The 26,881-nt window shown below is 38.3% G+C and overlaps 1 protein-coding gene across 5 annotated transcripts in view; it reads left to right on the forward strand.

Annotated features, from left to right (window-relative positions):
- Positions 1-26,881, forward strand: part of PHF14 (PHD finger protein 14) — an 809,709-nt gene that overhangs the window by 5,921 nt on the left and 776,907 nt on the right. For all 5 annotated transcript variants that reach the window (XR_008402519.1, XM_053714097.1, XM_053714098.1 and 2 more), the window contains one exon: positions 25,853-25,997. Coding sequence is in view for 4 of the 5 variants with exons in the window: in XM_053714097.1 (XP_053570072.1) it covers positions 25,853-25,997 (145 nt within the window). In the remaining variant the exon portion in view is untranslated. The remainder of the gene's footprint in view (positions 1-25,852; positions 25,998-26,881) is intronic.

Here is a 26,881-nt window from a genome sequence, read left to right on the forward strand (position 1 = left end):
TGTTTACACATCATAAGATGTTAGATGATATGTGAAATTTTGTATTTAAAGGGACATGAAACCCCCAATTTTTCTTTCATGGTTCATTCAGAGAATACAATTTTAGTTTCACTAATGAATGCCGAAATCTGAATTTTTGCACATCCCTAATAAGTAGGTAAATGACATAATCTTCACTAGTGCATTTTTTTGGTTTTCAAATGTTAACAAATCATTAGATGATATTCAAAAAGTTTTATTTAAAGAGACATGAAACCCAAAATGTTTTTCTTGATTAAAATAGAACACATACTTTCCATTTTACTTCTAATATCAAATTTGCTACATTCACTTAGAATCCTTTGCTGAAGGAGCAGCAATGCCTTACTGGGACCTAGCTAAACATATCAGGTGAGCCAATAATAAGAGAAATACATGGGCAGCCACCAGTCAGCAGCTAGCTCCCAGTAGTGCTTTGTTGCGCCTGAGCCTATTTAGATATGTTTTTCAACAAAGAATACCAATAGAGCAATGCTAGTGATAATAAATAAATTGGAAAGTTTTTAAAATTGCATGTTTGCTGGAATCGGAAAAGTTTAATTTTGACTTTACTGTCCCTTTAATATTAAGTGAGCAAGAAAATATTCCCTCTGGGCTAGTAACATTTCTTCCCTGACTTGTAAATCATAGTGATACTTTTCCACCACTGTGTGTGTGTGTGTGTGTGTGTGTGTGTATATGTGTATATATATATATATATATATATATATATATATATATATATATATATATATATATATATATATATACACACACACACACACATATACATACATACACAACTACAAAGTTTGGTTTAGCACACCTAACAATTTGGGAGTGCTGCCAATGTGACCAAGTAGTTACACAAAACAGGGGGAATTGGCACACATCCATTTGCAAATACACAACACCTAAATAACATTGGGATCTTAGTGACACAATATGGCCATATTCTGCTTAGCCAGTCACCAACTTAAAAGGTGTCCCGTTATCGACTGTTCCTAACACTACAGTCCTTTGCCCAAATGGGCTGAATAATTATTATTTATTTAAAAGAATAGATGTTTTTGCAGGCAATTTTTGCAGCATTTAAAAGTGTTGTGTATTTGCAAATGGATGTGCAGCAATTCCCCTTTTTTATTTTATATATATATATATATATATATATATATATATATATATATATATATATATATAATCAAAGTAAAGATAGAAAATGTAGAAGTAGAGAAAGTAAGAAAAAGTAAATAGGTTTCCCTAGCCAGCACTTCCCCATATCGTTACAATGTATTAAAACAGAGATGCCGCAGCAAAGGGGTAACAGAATCCCAGCCAAAGCAAAGAATCAGAATGCACATTAGTAATACAAAATATATAAATGTATTAAATACCTTAGTCTACAACATATAAATATTCCCTTTACCCATAACTCTATTAAAAATACACAAACCTATGGCCATAGTAGAGAGAAAAAATATTTAGACATCTGTAAGGTGAATAATGTATCTCAAAAAATAAAGATCATAACATTATCAATGCAAAAATCTCTACAAGGTGTAATTCCTCTGTTTAAGGCATTGAATAGATCTTATTGGTCAGATTTATAGTTCCAAATAGCAGGTATGCACGTCAAAAGCAGATGTCAGAGTATAATGCAGTCCAGCAATTAATGCACATACATATATCAAATGGAGCGATAGAATAGCTCTTGTAGTGACGTAGTATGTTAAGCAGTTCATGCAGGTTAGTGATGTTGTATATTGAGCAGGTCATGCATATTAATCACAGTCATATATAGCAGGAAAATGCATATAGCATCTATTCAATTGGTTCAAATGACGTTATAAGCAGTTCATGCATATTAATCACAGTCATATGTAGCAGAAAAATGCATATAGCATCTGTTCAATTGGTGTCGTTATTAAGGGAAAATCCTACTGAGAGCTGTACTCTTGCCTAAGGATTCCTTGTTAGATCTCACCACTTCCCAGATATGCTGTGATCCATCGTCCGGTGCCTGCGTCATACAGATCTTTGTCTTTGTGCAGCTTGAAGTGCGGGCTGTCCTTGCCGTCTCTCTAGGCAGTTTGCAACATATCAGATCCCTTTACTTACTCGGGTGGTCCACCCCGAGTCATATTAAAACACGTAACACGTGTTTCACCGCTAGGAACTTCCGGGGCTACTGTTTCTTCTTCCCTCCGGAAATTTATACCCTGAATATGGGAGGCCTGGGTGATTCATTTTTCCTCCCCTCAAAGTATCTGTCACTGTGATAACGTTCTTGTTTAGGGTAAATGCATACAGTCGGATTTCATTTTAATTGATTTTATACTTATATGTATTTTTTAGATTAATACCTAGACTTTGGTAATTTATTTTAAACCTTATGCTAACTTTATACTTATCTGTATTTATTTACAAAAATATGCATTCTGCTTCCTTCAACATAGTGAAAATTTATTAAATAAATATAACAATAAAATTTAATATAAGTAAATGGGAATTGATATATTTACAAGTACAGATTTTACTCATGTTGGCTACTCAGGTAAGATATACCTACCATTTTAATTTATTCAGTACACAGAAGATAAGATAATCATGTATAAAGAGATAGCTGTATACAGGCTATATTATGGCTCCATATTACTATCTATAGGGAGGGGCATAGTTGATCTCTTCATTGAGATACTTTGAGGGGAGGAAAAATGAATCACCCAGGCCTCCCATATTCAGGGTATAAATTTCCGGAGGGAAGAAGAACAGTAGCACTGATACGTCGTGAAGAAGCCGCACCGGAAGTTCCTAGCGGTGAAACACGTGTTACGTGTTTTAATATGACTTGGGGTGGACCACCCGAGTAAGTAAAGGGATCTGCTGTGTTGCAAACTGCCTTGAGAGACGGCAAGGACAGCCCGCACTTCAAGCTGCACAAAGACAAAGATCTGTATGACGCACATCACGCAGGCACCGTACGATGGATCACAGCATATCTGGGAAGTGGTGAGATCTAACAAGGAATCCTTAGGCGAGAGTACAGCTCTCAGTAGGATTTTCCCTTAATAACGACACCAATTGAACAGATGCTATATGCATTTTTCTGCTACATATGACTGTGATTAATATGCATGAACTGCTTATAACGTCATTTGAACCAATTGAATAGATGCTATATGCATTTTCCTGCTATATATGACTGTGATTAATATGCATGACCTGCTCAATATACGTCGTCACTAACCTGCATGAACTGCTTAACATACTACGTCACTACAAGAGCTATTCCATCGCTCCATTTGATATATGTATGTGCATTAATTGCTGGACTGCATTATACTCTGACATCTGCTTTTGACGTGCATACCTGCTATTTGGAGCTATCAATCTGACCAATAAGATCTATTCAATGCCTTAAACAGAGGAATTACGCCTTGTAGAGGTTTTTTCTTTGATAATGATAAGATCTTTTATTTTTGAGATACATTATTCACCTTACAGACATCTAAATATTTTTTCTCTCTACTATGGCCATAGGTTTGTGTACTTTTAATAGAGTTATGGGTAAAGGGAATATTTATATGTTGTAGACTAAGGCATTTAATACATTTATATATTTTGTATTACTAATGTGTATTCTGATTCTTTGCTTTGGCTGTGATTCTGGTACCCCTTTGCTTCGGCATCTCTGTTTTAATACATTGTAACGATATGGGGAAGTGCTGGCTAGGGAAACCTATTTACTTTTTCTTACTTTCTCTACTTCTACATTTTCTATCTTTATTTTGATTATACCTAACTTTTTGATTCCTCCTCAGCACCCTAAGACACGGATACTAGTGTCTCGTGGTTTCCCTATTACTTAACTATATCAGGTAGTCCTTAGAGCTGGTCTGACTGAATATATATATATATATATATATACACATACATACATATACACACACATACATACATATACACACACATACCCAGGACCACATCATCGTCTCTTTCTCTCTGGGTCCCTAACCTACAGCCACTTAATGCACGCCCCCGACTAAACACACTGAGATGCAAACAAGGGTGACACAGGCCCTTTGAAATTTCCCTAGACACATCCAAAACACGGAAATGGACTACATTCTCAAACTGGACTGGGTACAAATCCCATGACCCTTTAGAACCAGTAGTAACACCCATTAAGTATTGCTTGTTATATTCTCATTATATAATCTCTAAATTTTTGGCACATATTTTGGCTGTTATGGTTAAGCAGCTACAATTTTCTGCATAAAAAGTTTTAAGCATTTGCAATATAAAATAACACAAACATTTGTAATATTTTTTATTTTTCCTGCTGTTCCCCCCCCCCCATTCTTCTTAGAGAGACTGGAGTGCATCTTGCATGATCCAGAACCCTGATTCAATGATTGCATAATTACTGAAGGGGCATGAAACCAATTGTATTTCTTTCATGATTCTTTTAGAGCATACAACATTAAGCTATTTTTTTTATTTACTTCTATTATCTAATTTGCTTTGTTCTCTTGGTATCCGTTGTTTAAAAGCATACCTAGGTAGAATCAGAAGCTGCAATGCATTACTGGAAGCTAACTACTGATTGGTAACAGAACACATATTCCTTGCAATTGGCTCAACTGATGTGTTCAGCTAGCAGTAGTGCACTGTTGCTCCTTCATCAAAGGATACAAAGAGAATGAAGAACATTTGATTATAGAAGTAAGTTGAAAAGTTGTTTCAAACTGCATGCTCTATCTGAAGTATCATGAACCAAAAAATTCACGACTCCATATCCAGTTCAAATATGAACTACAGTACCAAGTAAGCAGCATGGCAACCGGAGAAACTGGCAGGGCTGGGGTTAGTGCATGTGCTTCATATTGGGAATTGTCTTTGAATGAAATTATCAATGGCAAGGGTGGAAAGTTGGAGATCACATTTATATCATAACTTTTCAAATACAGCAGTCTCTACAGATGCAGATATCTTATATGGGTATTGCACTGTACAGCAGTAGCACTTGACATACTGTCATTTTGTGGCTGTGTGCTGTTCTGCACAGGCTGTGTGTTGTTTTTTTTTTCTGGTCTTTACAATTACAATATGTTTGGGGGTCTGGTGTTAGGTGGAGTAGGAGTGCTATTTTTCTAACTAGTTCACCCAGTGATAGTCTTAGGAACCGATGTGGTGTTCACAGGCTTATGTGTGTTTTTAGTGGTACCGAGACAGACAGGAGTAAAATGATTGGTGAAGGTGGGAAAGAGAACATTTGCGGATCAATGCAATATATAGTAGTATAGCATACTCCCAGCCTGCGGTTTCCTGTTTAGATAAATGATGCTTTATGTCAAGAGACAGGTAGAATAGGGTGTGAGAAAATGGTGCTTCATGCTAGTGTTGCAGATAGGCTCTAGCTGCTCCTCATTATACACCAGTACTCACTGTGCACAACATCAGCTCATTTGTTTGCTATTATTATACATACATTTATGTTTTCTATTAAAAAAATATGTGGAATTAATTAGCACATTCTCAGGTTATTTAACTGAACAATCTTTTCAGAATTCACAGAATTATGTTGTTCCCAAAAAAGCGACAGTAAATGTTTATTTGTAACAAATATCTATAGTATTTACTCACCCCAGTATGTCATATAAAAAAATGACTGCAATGGTGGCTGTACTGAAAAGCTGCGGGACAACTTTTGATGACACATTTTAATTTTAAGGGGCCTTAAAACTAAAATAATTTCATTTGTGATTGTTAGAGGATACATTTCTTAACAATGCTCAAATTTAATTCTGTTATCAAAGTTGCTTCATTGACTTGATGTCCTTTCTGGAATGAGCAGCAATGCACTACTGGGAGCGAACTGCTGACCCATTGTGTTCAGCTAGTTCCCAGTATTGCTTTGCTGCTCCTTCAAGAAAGGATTCCAAGAGAAGAAAGCAAATTTGATAACAGAAGTAAATTGGAAAGTTGTTTAGAACTGTATGCTCTAACTGTATCTTCGAGCTGCTGATTGGTGGCTGCTCATAAATGCCTCTTGTCATTGGCTCACCTGATGTGTTCAGTTCAATCCCAGTAGGGCATTGCTGCTCCTAAGTCTACCTAGGTATACTTTTCAACAAAGGATACTACGAGAACAAAGCAAATAAGATAATAGTAATAAGGGTCAACAAATCGGTTTAAAATATAGGAGCCAAACAGTGGTATTGGTATATAGCTTTATGGAGAATAACCCATTTAGTTAGGATCTAGGCGTAACATTTTAGGAGCCAGTGGCTCCTGGTCTTCTGGGTTTGCTGAGCACTGGCAGTTATTTTTCAATTACTTATTCTGTCTGAATTATTATAGATTAATTTTGACTGTCTTTAAATAAACAAATATTGCAGTTGGGTACCTTTTGAAGTGGGAGTACTTGGGTGAGTAAATGCTATGGAACTTTGTTGCAAATAACATTTGCTGTTCTTTTATTTCAAATCAACTCTGAGTGTGTGTAATATATAAACACTTGTATGACTATATTCTGTTGCAGTATACACAAGTTGCTATATGTGAGTTTTTTTGCATGTACATATGTTTATGTATATAATATAGCTTCCCAATCTTTTATGGTTTTCTGTTTCTTTCTTGTAACCATTAAATGGACATTTAATGCTTTTCTTCTTGTTGCTGAAGTTGTCTTCAAAACAGTGCTCCTATTTTAACCCCTAAAAAGTTGTCAGATGGGGAAGCAACGCTTCTTTGTACTGGTGGCTGCCATCTTGGACAAAAGCTGTGTGCATTTACATATCAATGAGTTTGTCAACGTTCTGACAACTGTATAATGTGCTTCAGGTTAGGGGGCATGATACAGAACAAGAGCTTTACATTTTTGCAGTGGCTGCAATGCTCTATATTCATTCTTGGTGCTTTTTAAAATATATTTTATATAGCTGTGTAAAACATGCAAAAATGTAAAGCTCACATGATGTATCATGCACACTAGCTCCAAGCAAATGATACAGCTGTAAAACAATGGGCAATAGTGCTGATCTGTGAGTGTGCACTGCTTCTGTCAAAGGCTGTGACAATACCTGAGCTCCAAGTTATTAAAACAAGAAAACTGATTTAAAAGCTGCAGGAACAGGAGGAAATACAATATCATGGTGAATAGTTACTATTCTTTTGTAGTTGTACTCAGCAATTAAATGTCCCTTTAAAGGCATGTTCGTTTATAAATTACTTCTAGTATATTAAGGGGTCGATTTATTAACCTCTTCAGCAGGCTTTCGCCTGCCTACGACTTCAGGTTCTCACAAGCACGCAAGCGCAAAATAGCCGTATGCAACAAGCAGCGGTCATCAGACCGTTGCTTCCCTACACTTTCGCCACCTCTTAGGTGGAAAATTTGACAGCTCCTGTCCGCGCATGATTGGCTGTGCATGGGCAGGGGGCGGTATTGCACACAAGCACAAAATAGTGCTTGTGTGCAATGCTGAATTCCACATAGGGAATTCAGCCCGACAGAGGCGAGCTGCGGCGGATAGGGGCGCGTATATGCGCCCCTGTCCGCTGCAGCTTGATAAATTGACCTCAAAGTTGCTGTTGAACTCTAAAGGGACACGGAACCCACATTTTTTTCTTTTATGATTCAGATAGAGCATACATTTTTTAAGCAAATTTCCAATTTACTTCTATTATCAATGTTGTTTAATTCTCTTGGTATCCTTTGTTGAAGGAGCAGCAATGCACTACTGGGAACTAGCTGAACCTATCAGTAAACCCATTACAAGTGGCATATATGTGCGGCCACCAATCAGCAGCTAGCTCCCGCCGCATGAGCCTACCTAGGTATCCTTTCCAACAAAGGATACTAAGAGAACTACGCAAATTAAATAATAGAAGCCCCAAGGCAGAACATACTGCGATGTGCAATCTCATCGTAGAAAATTTATAGTTTCTGGAGAATTTTTTTTTTGCCTGCACTTTTAATTTCTGCCTGCAGGTGTCACTGTTCCATTCTCTCTCAATGTAAATATTTACTATGTTCCTCTCTCTTCAGTTTCCTCCCCCTTCCTGAACTCCACTGCGGTACAGGGTAACAGCACATTGCAGAAAAAGTAAGTCAGGGCTTAACAAATTTATTCAAGGAGTCTAGGAGCCAATCAAAATACTTAGGAGCCAGATTTCTTTTTTGTTCTTTAATGTGTGTGTATATATGTATCTGTGTGTGTGTGTGTGTTTCTGTATGTGTATGTATCTGTGTGTTTATATCTGTGTGTGTGTATCTGTGTGTGTATATCTGTATGTATCTGTGTGTGTATGTATCTCTCTGTGTGTGTGGATGTGTGTGTGTATTTGTGTATGTATCTCTGTGTGTGTGTATGTATGTATGTATCTCTGTGTGTATGTATCTCTGTGCGCGTGTGTATGTATGTATCTGTGTTTGTGCGTGCTTATGTATCTCTGTGTGTGTATGTATCTCTGTGTATGTATGTATGTATCTCTGTGTTTGTGTCTGTATGTATCTCTGTGTTTGTGTCTGTATGTATCTGTGTGTCTGTATGTATCTGTGTGTCTGTATGTATCTGTGTGTCTGTATGTATCTGTGTGTCTGTATGTATCTGTGTGTCTGTATGTATCTGTGTGAGTGTATGTATCTGTGTGTGTGCGTGTATCTGTGTGTGTGTATGTATCTGTGTGTGTGTATGTATCTGTGTGTGTGCATGTATCTGTATGTGCGTGTGTGTATGTATGTATCTGTGTGTATATGTGTGTCAATTTCCTCCCCCTTCCTGAACTCCAGTGTGGTACAGGTAATAGCAATTGCAGAAAAGGTAAGTCAGGGCTTAACAAATTTATTTTAAGTCTAGGAGCCAACCAAAGTACTTTTAGGAGCCATATTATTTCTTTCTTTAATGAATGTGTGTGTGTGTATGTATGGTGTGTGTATATATTTGTGTATACTGTGTGTGTATATTGTGTTTGTGTATGTGTGTGTATATTATGTGTGTGTCTATATATATATATATATATATATATATATATATATATATATATATATATATATATATATATGTGTGTGTGTGTGTATTTGTGTATGTATCTGTGTGTGTGTGTGTATGTATCTCTGTGTGAGTGTATGTATCTCTGTGTATGTGCGTGTGTGTCAATTTCCTACCCCTTTCCTGAACTCCAGTGTGGTACAGGTAATAGCACATTGTAGAAAAGGTAAGTCAGTGCTTAACAAATTTATTTTAAGTCTAGGAGCCAGCCAAAGTACTTTTAGGAGCCAGATTTTTTTCCTTTAATAAACGTGCGTTTTTGTATATGTTTGTGTATATTGTGTGTGTATGTGTGTGTATATTGTGTGTGTCTGTCTGTATGTATATATATATATATATATATATATATATAGGTGTGTGTGTATGTCTGTGTATATAAATATTATATATATATATATGTGTGTGTGAGTGCAGTGAGACACTGCAGAAAGATTTTCACTAAAAAAATCTCATCGCAGAAAATAAAAAAAAGTTCTGCCTCTGGGAATAGAAGTAAATTGGAAAGTTGTTTACAATTGTATGCTCTATCTGAATCAGGAAGGAAAGTTTTTGGGTTTCATGTACCTTTAATTCAGTTCATTGGAAGAAATATTTACTGGTAAAAATTCACCATTTATGAGATAAATATTTTATTATTCAAATAGGTTTATTTCTTTCCTAAGATATGGAGAGTCCACAACATCATTCAATTACTAGTGGGAATATCAATCCTGGCCTGCAGGAGGAGGCAAAGAGCACCACAGCAAAGCTGTTAAGTGTCACTCTCCTACCTATAATCCCCAGTCATTCTCTTTGCCTCTGTCAATGGAGGAGGTGAAGTTTGGTGTCTGAAGAAATTAATTCTTTTTTCGGGTACTTTTCCCTGCAAGCAAGGATTTGGGTTTAGCTGAGTCCACATCAATCTCTTCAGTAAAATAGTGGTGGCTTTTAAGCAGTTAGGAAGTTGTGAGGTAGTCCTTGCTTTGTTTCCTAACACATTGCTGCCCACGGTACAGAAAGCCAGAGTTGATTACTCTGTTCTTTCTTTTTCTAAAGGTCTCTGTAAGGAGTATGTGTCCTTTCACGCCTTGTGAGCTGTCTTCCTGCCGGACAGCTAGACTCCAGATAAAAGTGCTTTTGTCTTCTAGGTCTTGGACACTTGCACTTCAGAAGAATATGTCATATGCAGTAGACGGGGACATTTTTAAAATCCTTTATACAGGATTTTCTTTGGCAGTAGGCAGGCACATTATGCAGTATATGTTGAGACTAGGGGTTAATTTTCCCTTTATTGGGACGTTTTTCCTATTTGGGCTAATTTTGTTGAAATACTTTATAAGTGTATGTAGCTTATGTTTTATACAGGGATTTATGTATAAACTTAAAATTTGGCAGTTGGTTTCTTTGCTTGCTTAGCTAGAACAGGCTAACTGACAGACTGCTTGACCGTTTGTGTAAATTAAGCTCCAGTATTGTAGGCAGAGGGAAATGTGCGCCATTTACTTGATGCATAGTTTCCTCTCTCTGCCGATCATGTGACTTCTCTCTGCTGTCGGATATTAACGGAGCGGTGTCGTTGAATTTCAGTCTCTTCAGTGTCGATCTACTATATGATTGTTTTAGAGACTTCTGGCAGTCAAATTGAGCATAAGTGTTACGGTAAGGCACCTCAGCCTGTCTGAGGTTTAGGGGGCCTGATTTGTTTATTATTTTAAAGAATTTTTGCATAACGTTAAGCGGCTTTGGGGGTATTAAAAATTCTTAAAGTGACAGTGTATTTAAAATAATTCTAAAATTTGTGCAATTTTTTATTTAGTATTATGGACATGGACCAAGACTTTGTGTCTTTTGATAAATGCTTGTTATGCCTTGAGGCACAAATTGTTTTACCTATGTAATTCTGTGCTGGAGGCTTAGCTAGAACACTTAAATTTAAAGATAAATTGTTGCCCTCTGAGCCCAATGTCTCTCAGGATGATGCTGATCAGGCAATGCCACAGCTTTCTTCTCAAACGTCCCAAGCCTCTACGGCGCCACATACAGTGCCCTGCAGTTCCTCTCAGCCTCCTGGAGGAGTTTATTTGCCTGCAGATTTTGCTGCACAGGTATATTCTGCGGTATCTGCGGCATTATCTGCTTTTCCTATGCTGGGAAAATGCAAGAGGAAAATTAGACATTCAGATAGTAAGGTTTCTGCTCCACCTACTACTACGCAGGTTGCCCTTCCTCATAAGTCTGATGAGGAGGATACATCGGTAGCCTGAGGGTGAAATCTCAGATTCGGACAGTATTATTCCTTCATCTGATACTGAAGAAGTAAACTTCAGATTTAAGCTTGAAAACCTTTGTGTACTGTTAAAGGAGTTTAAGGAGGTATTGGCTACTTTGGGCGACTCTGATACTTCTGTCATTGTCAACCCTAAGAATTCTAGTAAACTTAATAAATACTATGATGTTCCTTCCTCTGTGGAAGTTTTTCCTTTCCCAGACTGTGTGGCGGAGATTATTTCACAGGAATGGGAGAAGCCAGGAATTCCTATCTCCCCGTCTCCTGTATTTAAAAAGATGTTTCCTATTGCTGACTCCATTAAAGATTCTTGGTACATGGTGCCTAAAGTAGAAGGGGCTATTTTTACTCTGGCTAAGAGAACTACAATCCCTATAGAGTATAGCTGTTCCTTTAAGGATCCCATGGCTGGAAGCTTATTTGAAGAAGATGTATGTTCATCAGGCTCTTCAATGGCAACCTGCAGTTTGTATTGCCACCGTAGCAAGTGTGGCATCTTATTGGTGTGATGCCTTGTCTGAATTCATTTAAGTAGAGACTCCGTTGAAGGAGATACAAGATAGGATTAAGGCTCTCAAACTAGCCAATTCCTTTATTTCTGATGCTAACATACAAATTATTAGACTTGGAGCCAAGATGTCTGGCTTCACTGTCCTAGCCCGCAGGGCATTGTGGCTAAAATCTTGGTCAGCTGATGTTACCTCTAAGTCCAAGCTTCTGGCACTTCCTTACAAGGGTAAGACCTTGTTTGGACCTGGTCTGGCAGGAATAATTTCTGATATTATGGGTGGAAAAAGGTCTTTTCTTCCGCAAGAGAAGAACAGACTCAAAGTAATTTTCGTTCCTTTCGTAACTTCAAAGGTCAAAAGTCTTCCTCTCCCTCTTCCAATCAGGAGCAATCCAAGTCTTCTTGAAAGCCCAATCTTGGAATAAGGGGAAGCAATCAAAGCTGAGTTTAAGTCAGCATGAAGGGTCAGCCCCCGGTCTAGGATTGGATCAAGTGAGGGGCAGACTTTCCCTGTTTTGGCAAGCATGAAGACGAGATGTCCCAGATCCTTGGGTTGTAGACATAGTATCTCAGGGTTACAGAATAGAATTCAAAACTTCCCCCTCTCAAGATTATCTGCAGACCAGGTAAAAAGAGAGGCATTCTTGAACAACGTTCAGGATCTTTCCTCCCTGGGAGTGATAGTTCCAGTAAGGGAACAGGGTCTAGGATTCTATTCAAATCTGTTTGTGGTTCCCAAAAAAGAGGGAACTTTTCGTCCCATTTTAGACCTAAAGTGCCTCAACAAGTTTCTCAGGGTACCGTCCTTCAAAATGGAAACCATTCGTTCCATTCTTCTTTTTGGTCCAAGAGGTTCATGACGACCATAGACCTGAAGGACGCGTATCTTCATGTTCCCGTCCACAGGGATTATCAGAAATTCCTGAGATTTGCCTTTCTAGACAAATACTTTCAGTTTGTGCCTCCTCCGTTTGGCCTTGCCACAGCTCCCAGAATTTTCACAAAGGTTCTGGAGGCTCTCTTGGTAGTGATCAGGTCTCAGGGAATTGCAGTGGCGCCATACCTGGACGACATATTGGTTCAGGCACCATCTTTTCAACAAGCAAACTCTCATACAGAGATCTTGCTGTCTTTTCTACATTCCCACGGTTGGAAAATGAATCTGGAAAAGATTTCCTTTGTTCCAGCTACAAGGGTGGTTTTCTTAGTGACCATAATAGATTCCCTATCTATGAAAATTTTTCTGACGGAGGTCAGAAATTCCCAAATTCTCTCCTCTTGCCTCTCTCTTCAGTCTACTGTTCGGCCATCAGTGGCTCAATGTATGTAGGTAATTGATCTGATGGTCACTTCCATGGATATCATTCCCTTTGCTCGATTCCATTTGAGAGCTCTGCAGTTATGCATGCTCAGACAATGGAAAGAAAACCATTCAGATCTGTCTCAGAGGATAGATCTAGACCAGTCGACAAGAGACTCTCTCCCATGGTGGCTTTCCCAGGACCATCTGTCTCATGGCACATGCTTCCGGGGTCCTTCCTGGGTAATTGTGACCACTGACGCCAGCCTGCTTGGCTGGGGAGCAGGCTGGGACTCATTAAAGGTGCAAGGACTATGGATTCGGGAGGAATCTGCTCTCCCCATACAACCACCAGGGAGGAACTTGGAGTTCCTTAGCCATGAAGGAGGTGGCACAGATTATTCAGTGGGCAGAAGCTCACAATTGTTGTCTATCTGCTATCCACATTCCTGGAGGGGACAACTGGGAAGCGGATTTCCTGAGCAGACAGACATTTCATCCCAGGGAGTGGGTTCTCTATCCGGAAGTGTTCTCCAGGTTAACTCTCAATTGGGGGGGGTGCCGGAGTCTGATCTGATGGCGTCTCGACAGAACGCCAAGCTTCCAAGGTACGGTTCAGGGTCAAGAGATCCTCAGGCCGCTCTGATAGATGCTCTGGCGGTTCCTTGGGATTTCGGTCTAGCATACCTGTTTCCTCCGTTTGCGCTCCTTCCACGGGTTATTGCTCGTATCAAACAAGAGAGAGCATCTGTAATTCTAATAGCTCCTGCATAGCCTCGCAGACTTAGTGAAGATGTCATCTCGGCCACCTTGGAGGTTGCCTCTGAGGAAGGACTTTTTAACTCAGGGTCCATTCCTCCATCCAAATCTCGTTTCTCTGAAGCTGACTGCTTGGAGATTGAACGCTTAGTTCTGTCTAAGCGTGGATTTTCTGAGTCGGTCATTGAGACCATGATCCAGGCTCGCAAGCCTGATACTCGAAAAATTTACCATAAGGTATGGCATAAATACCTTTATTGGTGTGAATCCAAGGGCTACTCTTGGAGTAGGGTTAGGATACCTAATATTTTGTCTTTTCTCCAGGAAGGTCTGGAGAAAGGGTTGTCAGTCAGTTCTCTGAATGGTCAGTGTCACGAAAACCTCAGGATTTGGCTAAGAAGGGGTTAATTCTGTGTAGCTTGAACTCAAAACAGTTATTTGTTTTTCAAGAAGAATTGTGACTTGTGTTTTCTTTGAAGTGCCAGGAGCCTCCTAAATAGCCCCACCAACTGTTATTGTGTATGCATTGAGTCATAAAGCCACTCAAGCTCTTAGTTTCAGAAAATACACAGGAAAGGGTTTATGGCTTAGGCTGTCAATAGAATGCATGATGCAAAACAGGGCCTCCATCACAAACACTGACCAGGTCACTGAAAGGACATAGGTATATTATGTACATATGTGTGTTAAAACTGTTATAACTTTAAATGAAGGTAATTATGACAACCTATGGCATATTTGATATCAAACCGATTCTCCCAATGAAACTAAGAGGTTCCCGATATGTAAATATAGAAATAGTTACCTAGCAGAAATTATAATGGATTGTATAATTTCAGGCAAGAACTTAGTCTATTGAAGGGCATAAAGACTGGGTTTTTTTTTTAGCTCACCCAGGAGGGTGTGGTCAGGCAACCTGATCTCTGGAAAATGGTATAAGAATCTTATGTTTTTAACAATAAGGTGTTCATTCTTACAAGGGGAGCTGCTTTACAGAAGTAAGGAGCCATCATTTTCATGCCAGCCCCTGGCGCAGATCTTGAAAACTAGGAAAGTATTCAATTGTTTTTCTCCTTTTTATTTTAAAACACTGTTTGCGTGTGTAATTTTATTTGTAACAACTTTTTATTAATAATGCATTGTGCATAATATTTTTGGCATAATAAATAATTCCTTTATTAAGTTTGGCCTTTGTCTAATAATTGAACCACGTTACTGAAAGACACTGGAATATTAGAACTGTATAATTTAGGTTATTTTCTGCTAAATTGTATTTAGAGAGTTAATGTGTAAAGTCTGGGTTTTTTCTTAGGTATTTTCCCTTTAATAAATTTTAAGTTGTGGCAGTATTGGAGCTATAGGATTGTTGGTTTAGCGTGGGTGGCATTAAAAGGGAGTTTTGGGCATTTCTCTTACGTCTAGTACAGACTAGGGAGTGTGGTTAACCCTTGCACCCACTAAACTGAATCACAAGCTTGCCTGGTGTGGCTAGATTGTGACCTATTTGTGACAGTAAAAGGGGGCTGATAACCCTTTCTGTGCCAAATAAGTGACTGGCGCAGGGTTGGATAACTTTGGTTCGTCACAGTCAGATTTCTGCATTATCTATTTTGTTACACAAGCGACTGGCGGATGTGCCAGATGTTCAGTCTTTTTGTCAGGCCCTGGTCAGAATCAGGCCTGTGTTTAAATCTGTTGCTCCTCCTTTGAGCCTTATTCTTGTTTTTATGCAGGCTCCGTTAGAGCTAATGCATTCCATAGATCAGTGCTCGATTATCCTGGGCGCCAAATGGCGCCTTAAAAATTATGTCTGGCGCCTCAGTTTTTTTTCCCTGATTGTCCCTTACCTACTGCCACTTGATCTCTGCTAGTTTACTTGCGGCTTTGGCAAGCGGTGAGGTCATATGTGCAGGGGCTATTAAGCATGTGCACAGGCTTTTTTTATGGCCGTAAGAGTGTCAGAACACGAAGCTGTCATTGAAGACTGAGAAAGCAGCACAGTGGGCAGTCTATCCCGCATTTTACCCGGCCTGGACTGGAGTTTAAAAAAAAAAGAAACAAAACAACTTCCTATTAGGTCATAGTTACCGTCATTAAGTCACTGTGGTCACATGACATTTCACCCAATAATAGTCCTGCCATCTGCACGTGGCAACAGTTACCAGGCTCCTCGCTCAACGTCGGTGGCAGTGAACAGTACAGATGCGGCAAGCTTTGGAACTCTTACTGTTGTCTCTTAGCTCAGGTGGGTTCTAAAGACACTTTTTCTGTCCGGGTAGGTAGTGCTACGGCTCACTGACTCAAGTGGAATAATGACTTTTTTACCTCCCCAGGTCCAACTGCGTTACTTCCTGTGACTGACTGATCAGCCAACAGTGTGTGACTGTACCCCAGCTAGATCTCTCGTTATTACAAGCGCTGAGGCAGCGTTGTTGAAAATAATCAAAAGCAGCAGGTGTACTGAGGGACCGTCCGTGTTGAGATTGCTGCTGTCTAACTGCTGGGAGGGCAGGATTGGCTGGGTTCCTGCATGCAGTGAAAAAAGTAGCGTTTAACCCTGGGTAAAGGCCAATGACGCGGCCAGAGCACAGGTTTACCGAGGAGGGTCTGTGGCATGAGATTGAGTGCAGTCAGTACATTTAAAACTAACACACCATAAGGTGCCATTCAGATCAAGACTGAATTCATTTGACTGAATAGATTTTAGTAATGAAAGAAGAGGATCTGAGCCTCAAGCTCAGTTCTCAACATGACATAAAAAATATTTATAACTTTTCTAAGCATTCCAAGATTTTTTGTATGCTATCAATTGTCAAAATAAAAAAATTAAATAAATTATATTTAGCTGCACTGCTAGCGGTACATGCTGATCTATTTATATCCAGTTTATTGTTCACTGATGCAGTTTAATCTCAGGCACTGCAAACAGCACTTTAAGCAGGTGCACTGCTATAGTATGTATGCATATCCACTATGTGCCTGTTTATTTCTTTATTTGTACTAAGAATTCTTGTGCCTTGCACAGGGCCGCCGCTAGAAATGTTTGGGCCCCTTACTTAACCATTGATCAGGCCCCCCCCCCCCTTCTTTGACATGTGCAATTTTTGACCAAGTGACTAAACGTATATGCACTTTATTCTTAAGTGTCTATTTAAACTTGGAAATGTTGTAAAGGTTGCTGTGTGTAACACACACAGACACACTCATACACTGAAACACACACACACTCACACATAAGGATTCACATATAGACACTCTAGCAGACACGCAAAGAAACACACTCCGACACAGACACCCAAACAGAAACTCAGCACTTGTTTACATTGACCTGACAAGTAATGAGGTAAACTCCAGTTTTGTAAAAAAAGGAGATTTAGAAAACAAAATATGGAGTTCTGATTATCTTTTTGTAAAGGAAGATGGCAACTAAATGATGACAACAGCATGCAGTGGCTGAAAGGAAGGGCCCTGAATTGCCTAAACAATAATTTAAAGGTTAAATGGTAGATTGGTGACCTCCGGAAAGGTCTCAAAGTCTGTAGAAAGATGTGAATAATCAGTAGTAAGGTCAAAATGTCCTAAAAAGGAACAGACAATGGACACACACACATAACAAACTCGCACATACACCAAAGGAAAACCGACAGAGACAGCCTCAGAAAACACACAAAGACATACACACTCACACACACACAGAGACACCCACAGAAAACACACAAAGACATACACACACATAGAGACAACCACATAAAACACAGAAAGACATACATACACACACCCTCACAGAAAACACACACCCTCAAAGAGACATCCACAGAAAACACACATACATACATACATATACACACACACCCTCACAGAGACATCCACAGAAAACACAGACATACACATCCACCCTCACAGAGGCATCCAGAGAAAAAACACAAAGACAAACATACACACACCCTCACAGAGACACCCATAGAAAAAGCTCAAAGACATATGCACACACCCTCACAGACATCCACAGAAAATGCACAAAGACATACACACCCACCCTCCTGGAGAGACCCACAGAATATTCACACACATATACACACATAAACACACACACACACACACATAAAAAAACAACAAAAAAATGCCTGGCTCCTAGATTTTTGGTCTGGCTCCTAGATTTTGAACATATTTGTCAAGCACTGCCATAGATATTAAGTTGCTATTTTGGAAGGTTTTGTTTCTTTTTTTCTTTTTATTTCTTTTTATTGATTTTATCAATTTATCATACTTAACATCAACATTATAAATCAATAAGCTTAACAAAAAGTATGCATTACAAGCATTATTTACAGAAAAAGAAGACATACATCATCAACCATTGCAATAATGTAATTGTTAATAACATGTCAGAAAAAGAAAAAGAAAGAAACAAATCCTGTATATAAAGTGATTTATTCAAAGAATTCTTGGAGGGGCTGGGAGGGGGAGAGAAAAAAATGGGGGGATTCTTCTCTTTTCTTCTTTTATCCCTTCCCTTTTACTTATATTACCAAATTCCCAATAGTATTATTTCACTATTTCTGAAGGGATAGATCAGATGTTCCCTTTCATTTGAAGGAAAACTTTTAACAAATGGGGACCATTTCTCAAAAAAATATTAATATCTCTGTTATTGTTCATATCTACATTGTGTTGTTCTAGTATATATTGTTTTTTCATATAATTCTTAATTTCAAGAATATAAGGGGTATTTGCTTCCTTCCACTTCCTAAAGATCAAATATAACTGTTAGAATAATCATATTAACCAACTTTTTATATTTGAACTTTTGAATCTCTTCCCTTAGAAATATTATTTGTGTAAGGTTAATATCTTGCAAGGGGAGGTTCAGTATATTACATGCCCAGTAGGTTACTTTATGCCAGAGTTGACGGATCTTAGGGCATTCCCATATCATATGTACTAAGTTGGCCCTTGGATATGAACATTTTGGACATGAGCTGAAAAGGACATTTCCCCATCTATCTCCTCTCTCTGGTGTATAATATGTCCTATATAATAATTTTATATGCAATTCTATCTAGGTTGAGTACAATGTAGTCTGAGAAACCAGGCCCAAAGACCTTCTAACCCGATCAATATTTATATTTTCTGGGGAAATTAAATTGCTCCATTGTTGAGAGATTTCTGTCAGGTTTGACTCGCCTCTTTGAAATACAAGTATTTGATACCCCACGGATATGGATAGAATTACATTCTTTGCCAATGTGAGCCAATCTTCAATTTCATCCCTTTGCCACCTCTTTCCATAATCCATTACTAGCTTTGAGATATAGTGTCTCACTTGTAAATATGCAAAGAAGTTTTTATTCGAAAAATTAAATTCATGACTTAATGTATTGAATGTTTTAACTGCCTGCCTCTCTGTTTCTAGTAATTTCGATATCCTACTTAGTCCTAGATCATTACATTTCTGAAATATTAGTGACGGAGTCCCTTGCTGGAATTCTGGATTCCCAAGAATGGTTTGAAATTTCAAAACATCAGCTTTAATTGCTAATATTGTAAGAATCCTGCGCCAAGCTAGTATAAGTATATATATATATATATATATATATATATATATATATATATATATATATATTTCAGTTGTTTTATGTTTTTGGGCACATTATTAGGTCGACAGTGTATCAGAGATACCAGCGAGTATGGATAAGATATATTGTGTTCAAGATCATTATTAGTAAAATAATTTAGACTTACAATCCAATCCACTACTATTCGGGCTAGGGATACTAAGTTATACATTCGGAGGTCGGGTAGGGCTAAGCCTTCAAATTTTTTAGGAAGGCAAAGTTTTTTAAATGAGATTCTCGGTTTCTTATTTTGACAAATAAATCTTTGAAGTGAAACATTTATAGTTCTCAGGTCCTTTCTTTTTATAAGAAGTGGTGTATTCTGTAAATAATACAACATTTTTGGCAGGAGAACCATCTTGAACAAAGCTATCTGGCCAGAAATGGAGAGTGGAAAGTTTTGCCAGTTTTTCATATTTTCTTTAACCCTATCAAGAACAGGGCGTATATTCAAATTATACCAGTTCTCTGAATAGAGAGAAATAAAAATGCCTAGATATTTGAAAGCCTCAGTTACTACTTTGAATGGTGTTACAGCCGCTGAATCCCCATTTTTCCTAATCCATAACATCTCAGATTTCGAAGCATTTACTTTGTAGGCCGAGAAGGATCCAAACAATTCAATTATTGATAAGACTTTTGGGATATTTATCTTAGTATTGGATATGTATAATAACACATCATCTGCATACAAAGTCATCTTTAACTCCTTACGTCTGATTTTAATACCTTCCTGATATTGCCGGATCATAATAGCTAAGGGTTCAATTGAAAGATTAAAAAGAAAAGGAGATAAGGGGCATCCTTGGCACATACCTCTATTAAAAATTATAGCTGATGATAAATTATTTATTATTAATTTTGTAGCTGAGACGCTACATAAGTTACAAATAAATCTGCCAAATTTTTCTTTAAATCCAAATTTAAGCAAAGAAAATATCAGATGATCATAATGAACAGAGTCAAAAGCCTTTTCTGTGTTTATCGAAATGATTGCTAGGTCCGGCGAGGATACTCTCTCCTGCCAAGGAAGTCCCTTTAAAGAATTAAAATGATCAATAGTCAAGAAAATCTCTCTAATCTTAGCCGCTGAATTTCTTTTATGCATGAACTCTGCCTGATCTCTATGAATGATATTTGGTAATATAATTTGAAGGCGATTAGCCAGAATATGTGTAAGTAGCTTGTAGTCAGAATTGAGAAGTGCTATAGGCCTGTAAGATTTCTTTTTTGTAGGATCCTTCCCTTGTTTCAAAATTAGCATAGTCATAGATGCAGAAAAGTTAGAGGGGACAGGATTATTTTTAATGCAAAAAAGAATGAAAAGATTTTCCAGATAGGGGGTGATATTTTGGGGTAGGTTTTTATAAAACTCATTGGGCTGTGCGTCGGGCCCAGGTGCTTATTATTTTCTGTAATTTAGTGTTTGTTTTTTTCGTACTTTAGATAATTTTATTTAATTGTAATTAATTGTATTTAATTTAGTTAGGGTTAGACTTAGGTTTAGGGGTTAATAACTTTATTATAGTGGTGGCGACGTGGGCGGCAGATTAGGGGTTAATAAATGTAGTTAGGTTGCAGCGACATTGGGGGCGGTAGATTAGGGGTTAATAAATATAATGTAGGGTTCGGCGATGTTGGGGGCAGCAGATTAGGGGTTCATAAGTATAATGTAGGTGGCGGCAGTGTCCGGAGCGACAGATTAGGGGTTAGTAATATAATGTAGGTTGCGACGGTGTCCGGAGCGACAGATTAGGGGTTAATAAGTGTAAGATTAGGGGTGTTTAGACCCGGCGTTCATGTTAGGGAGGTAGGTGTAGACATAAAAAGTATTTCCCCATAGGAATCAATGGGACTGCGTTAGGAGCTTTACGCTGCTTTTTTGCAGGTGTTAGTTTTTTTTCCAGCCGGCTCTCCCCCATTGATTCCTATGGGGAAATCGTGCACAAGCACGTTTCAGCAGCTCACCGCTAACGTAATCAGCGCTGGTATTGAGGTGAGATGTGGAGCTAAATTTTGCTCTTCGCTCACTTTTTTTGCGGCTAACGACGGGTTTGTAAAAACCCGTAATACCAGCGCTGTCTGCAAGTGAGCGGTGAGCTTAAACTGCTCGTTAGCACCGCACCCCTCCTAACGCAAAACTCGTAATCTAGGTGTCTGTTTGTTAAAATTGAAATGTCCTGTTTAATTTCAGATTTGAGGACATCAAATTTAGGTGACAATGCACTTGCAATATTCTCAACTAGTGTTTGCATATCGATATTCTCGTTACAATGTACAGGGTTAGTATTTATGGAATGTGCCTCTGTTGTCGTATCTATGGTATTTTTATTTTTCCTTTCTCTGTGTTTACCCGCCATAGCTGGAGAAATATTTTTTGAGTAGTTGGGTGACTTAATATATTTATCCATATAATGTGAGGAAGAGAAGAAAAACAAAAGAAAAGGTGGGAGTGAAGTGAATTAGTGAGGGAAAAAAAGTGGTTGCAAAAGTCTTTTCTTCAAACTAAGTGTGTTTAAGACCAGCTAGGCAGACAAGGAAAAAAAAAAAGAAGTAACTGTTCAGATATTTTCCCAGGAGGGGACCAATAAGAAGACAATGAAAACAAGGTTAACTGAAGTTATTTAATGTAACTCTTAATAAGCAATTTTTCAACAGCTCCTTCTGTTTAAGGATATATTGGCAGGCCCAAGTATATATTAAATCAGAGCCAGAGCCAATACACAGAACCTTTATAGCTCTAGAAAGATATATTTTATATAAAAATTATAAATGTTTGTGCCTATTATAAATATCAGAAATACAAGATATTTTAGGTTAAGGAAACTTGAAAATTTTCAAATTGTTTTTGTTTTGTTTAGTACATCCATACATTACACATGAAATGATTACCACCATTTAAACCATACCAATCCAATTTTCAATATGCGAATTCATAAGGATCTAGCAGGTTCAGTTTTACCAGACCAGAAAAAACAATAGACCTCAGGACAAGATTAGTTTTTAGTTTAGCTAGTTATCTCTAGCACTAATGAAGAGGTTATGGAGCACTTTGGAGAGCAATACCAGTTAAGAGGAGAATTAGCTAAAATAAACTAAAATAACCCTTATTAGTAAAACTTTCAGCAGTCACCCCTAAGAGGACTCAGGTATATACTAGAGTGGGACCAATACTTAAATCATTTACGATTCTACTGAGATATAGGGAAAGTATAGATAATTAGATTGCACAGTTATAATGGTATACAATTATGCCTATTGTAGATATCAGATGGCTGAATTTACAGGGGCTTGTTTGAATTTTTAGCTTGTTTTGTTTAGTCCAGCCCTTATTTAACACACAATAGGCAATAATATTCCTCTTTTCAGTGAACCTGCAGCAATTTGGTAAGAATCCAGCAGAATAGGTTAATGAAAGAAAAGCGATAGGTCCCTGAGCAACGTTAGGTGTAAGATCAGCAAGATATCTTCATGGGAAGTTATAAGGCACTTTAAATACTAGTGCCAACTTATGGGTTATTTAGTAAGCAAGTAGCCTTCAGAATAGCAAGTCATGCAAAGCCAGCATCAGAATATACGTTTTTCTTTTTGTGTGAGACACCACATTCCATCAGATTTCAAGCAAGTAACTTTCAGAAAAGCAAGTTATGCAAAGCCAGCATCAGAATATACATTTTTTCTTTTTGTATGAGACACCGCAATCCATCAGGTTTCAGTTAAAATACTCAATGTATGTATACTTGGGATTCATCTCTCAGAGATATGCCCATCTGGAGCGTCGGCTGTTCTTTTTTAGATGTGGGGCCTCACCCCCTTCCACAGCGTTCCAATCTTAGCACATCCTCGCTCTAGCGGCCTTTGATATGTAATGCGGGAGGGATTCCCGTTTCTTCAATCCAGGTAGAAGCACTCTCTCCACAGCTGGAATCCAGAGAGAAGCAGGGCCGCTGATCGTCACAGTACGCCAGCGTGGGTAGCGGATACTCAGCCCCCCTCTCGCAGCACCGGTGGGTGGGGGAAGCCAGCACCAGCAATACCCGGATGGATCCAAGCAACAATTCTGCCTAGTCCTCAACACTTCAGTCGCAGATGACTGCAGCGGGTTAGCACTTAGCGCCGTTGGTTGGGCGTCTGTGCAGTCTTCGTGAGCCGATGGCTTGCTCTATCGCACTCCAGCCCAAGTCCCCTGGATACCCAACGCGATTCCTCCGCCTAGGGCTCAGATGCGGAGGTTCCAAGGAGCAGCGCTGTGTGACATGCGTATAGCTCCTCCTCTGGAAACCAACCTCATGGAAGGTTTTGTTTCTTATTGCTATATCTTCTGCTCTGAGAGTTTTGGAACTCTCGGCTTTGCAGTGTGATTCTCCTTAACTTACCTTTCATGCGGATAAGGCAGTTCTTCATACTAAATTAAGGTTTCTTCCTAAAGTGGTTTCGGATAGAAATATTAATCGGGAAATTGTTGTTCCTTTTCTCTGTCCCAATCCTTCTTCTCATAAAGAACGTCTGTTGCACAACTTGGATGTTGTGCATGCTCTAAAATTCTACTTACAGGTGACTAAGGATTTTCGCCAGTCTTCTGCCCTGGTTTGTTTGTTTCTCAGGAAAGCGTAAGGCTCAGAAGGCTACTTCTACTTCTCTTTCCCTTGAGAAGTATGATTTGTTTTGCTTATGAGACTGCTGGACAGCAGCCTCCTGAGAGAATTACAGCTCATTCCACTAGGGCTCTCTCCTCTTCTTGGGCTTTCAAAAATAAAGCTTCTGTGGAACAGATTTGCAAGGCTGCAACCTGGTTCTCTCTGCATACTTTTTCAAAATTTTACAAATTTGATACTTTTGCCTCGGCTGAGGCCTCTTTTGGGAGAAAGGTTCTTCAAGCAGTGGTGCCTTCTGTTTAGGTCTGCCTGTCTTGTTCTCCCTCCCTGTTCATTCTGTCTCCTCTAGCTTGGGTATTGGTTCCCACTAGTAATTGAATGACGTTGTGTACTCTCCATATCTTAGGAAAGAAAACAAAATGTATGCTTACCTGATAAATTTCTTTCTTTCCGGATATGAAGAGTCCACGACCCCACCCTTTATTAAGACAGTTATTTTTTACAAAACCTCAGGCACCTCTACACCTTTGTGTTATTCCTTTTCCATTTCCCTTCGGTCGAATGACTGGGGATTATGGGTAGGGTATTGACACTTAACAGCTTTGCTGTGGTGCTCTTTGCCTCCTCCTGCTGGCCAGGAGTGATATTCCAACTAGTAATTGAATGACATTGTGGACTCTCCATTTTGTTTTTGTAAATACTAACTTCTAATGTTACTATTACATATTAGGGTACTATAAAAATATAGCTTTTAATTATGTTATTACAACATGTATGTACAAGGGATCATCTTCTTGTGGAAGTGAATTGTTCTACCATTGTTAAACCAGATCTTAAAAGGACATTGTACACTAGATTTTTCTGTGCATACATCTTTTGTAGATGATCCATTTATATAGCCCATCTGGGAGTGTTTTGTAACAATGTATAGTTTTGCATATTTTTTAATAACATTGTGCAGATTTTCAGACTCCTAACCAAGTCTCAAAGTTTCAGATGCACAAGTGCGTTTACATAAACAGGAGAAAGCAGGAGTCTGTAATCTGTCTTTTCATATGTAGGGGAGGGGGGAGTGTCTGCTTTTACTACTTTCCCAACCCCTTTCACTGGGTGTCCCAGCCTAACCTCATGAACAGTGCTAAACTGGGAGCTTCTGTTTTTAGAAAGTTTTATACTGGATTTTTAGATGAGTATCTGTGCATATTATTTGTTATAGTTGTGTCTAGTACATGCAGTTATTTGAAAATTGGTCTACACTGTCCCTTTAACAAATCCAGGGAGCCAGGGTGCCATAGCTCCTAAAATTTTACTTTGGGTTCTTAATGTTTTAATTATTCTACATATATTTATTTTAAAACATCTTTCTGTTCTAAAATGTGCCAGTGACTCCCCCATATTACTTGTGGCTCCTAAGTTTTATATAAAATTGTCAACTACTGCCATAGACTACATTTGTTAGTGATCGGAAACTAAAAGGTAGAAAGGGGTGCAGAAGTAATCAAGGAAAAATATTTAGCTTGTATGAGGAAATGATAAAGAATACTGAAGATAAAGACTATGTTAAAGAATAAAATCTTAAATACACAGTGTTAGATCATATTTCTTTATGATGGAGAACCTATTAAAGAATTTTTTTTTTCTATGTCCACTTGTTGGTTTGACTTATTTGTTTAGAAATAAACACATTTGTTTTTTAATGATAATTTGAACCTTTTCTTATTGTCTTATATTTTAGGACTCTCTAATTCTTGAAAAAAGTGAAAAATGGAGTTCTCAGAAAATGGATCATATATTAATATGTTGTGTTTGTCTTGGGGACAATAGTGAGGATGCCGATGAAATAATACAATGTGACAATTGTGGTATCACAGTACATGAAGGTAAATGTATTTTATTCTTATTTTCTATAGCTATTGTAAATATTTTATGTTTTGATACCAATAGGTTTTTTTTCTTCTGGTTGTAAAGGTTGCAGATATTTTTGGTAAAGTTGTGCCAGGAAAATTGAGTTAAGTACTACAAGTGAAAGCTTGCTGTATGTTGTTAAACGCTAGGACTTACCAACGCTTTATATAAAGGGGACTTTCAGTCATGAAGTATAAAAAAAAAACAAAAAAACTTCATGTAGAAAGTACTTTTATTTGCCCACAAGTTTATGCCGTGTTGAGTGACTCCAGCCACTCACTTCAAAAAGCTTTTTTTTCAATGAGGTGAAGTCTCCAACAGCATCCCCTTTAATTATAGCACTGGTAAATCCTAGAGTTTCATAAACGCCAGGATTTGCATCACTTTAAACCCTTGCTGCCGTTATGACTTGCCGTCCTAACTGCACTGGGCTTTAGCGCCGTTAGGATGGCATGGAACGTCCTAGCCGTTTAGCTGTCCTGAAGCCATAGCCGCTGTCTAAATGGGATTGAGGGCTGAAGGGCATGCCTAACATCACATGCACTCCTCCCTGACCTAATTCCATCATTAAAATCACGTGATCGCATGAATGATCACTTGATTTTTATTTTTACTTATTTGTTCCAATGTAGACAGACAGGAAGGGGTTAACTACTTGGAATGGCTAAACATATTTTGGCTTACAGCTTTGCATGTTTGAAAGAATATAAAGCTTAAAAACTGAAATGCACACAATGAATGCATTTTTATTTTGAAAAAGATTTTGGTGACATGCATTCATCAATAGTGATGCAAACCGAGAAAGCAGTTGTGGTGTTCGAATCACAGGGCATATGTGCATATACTCCACAGAAAATGT

The sequence above is a fragment of the Bombina bombina genome, chromosome 5, assembly GCF_027579735.1.
Source record: "Bombina bombina isolate aBomBom1 chromosome 5, aBomBom1.pri, whole genome shotgun sequence".
NCBI classification, from domain to species: domain Eukaryota; kingdom Metazoa; phylum Chordata; class Amphibia; order Anura; family Bombinatoridae; genus Bombina; species Bombina bombina.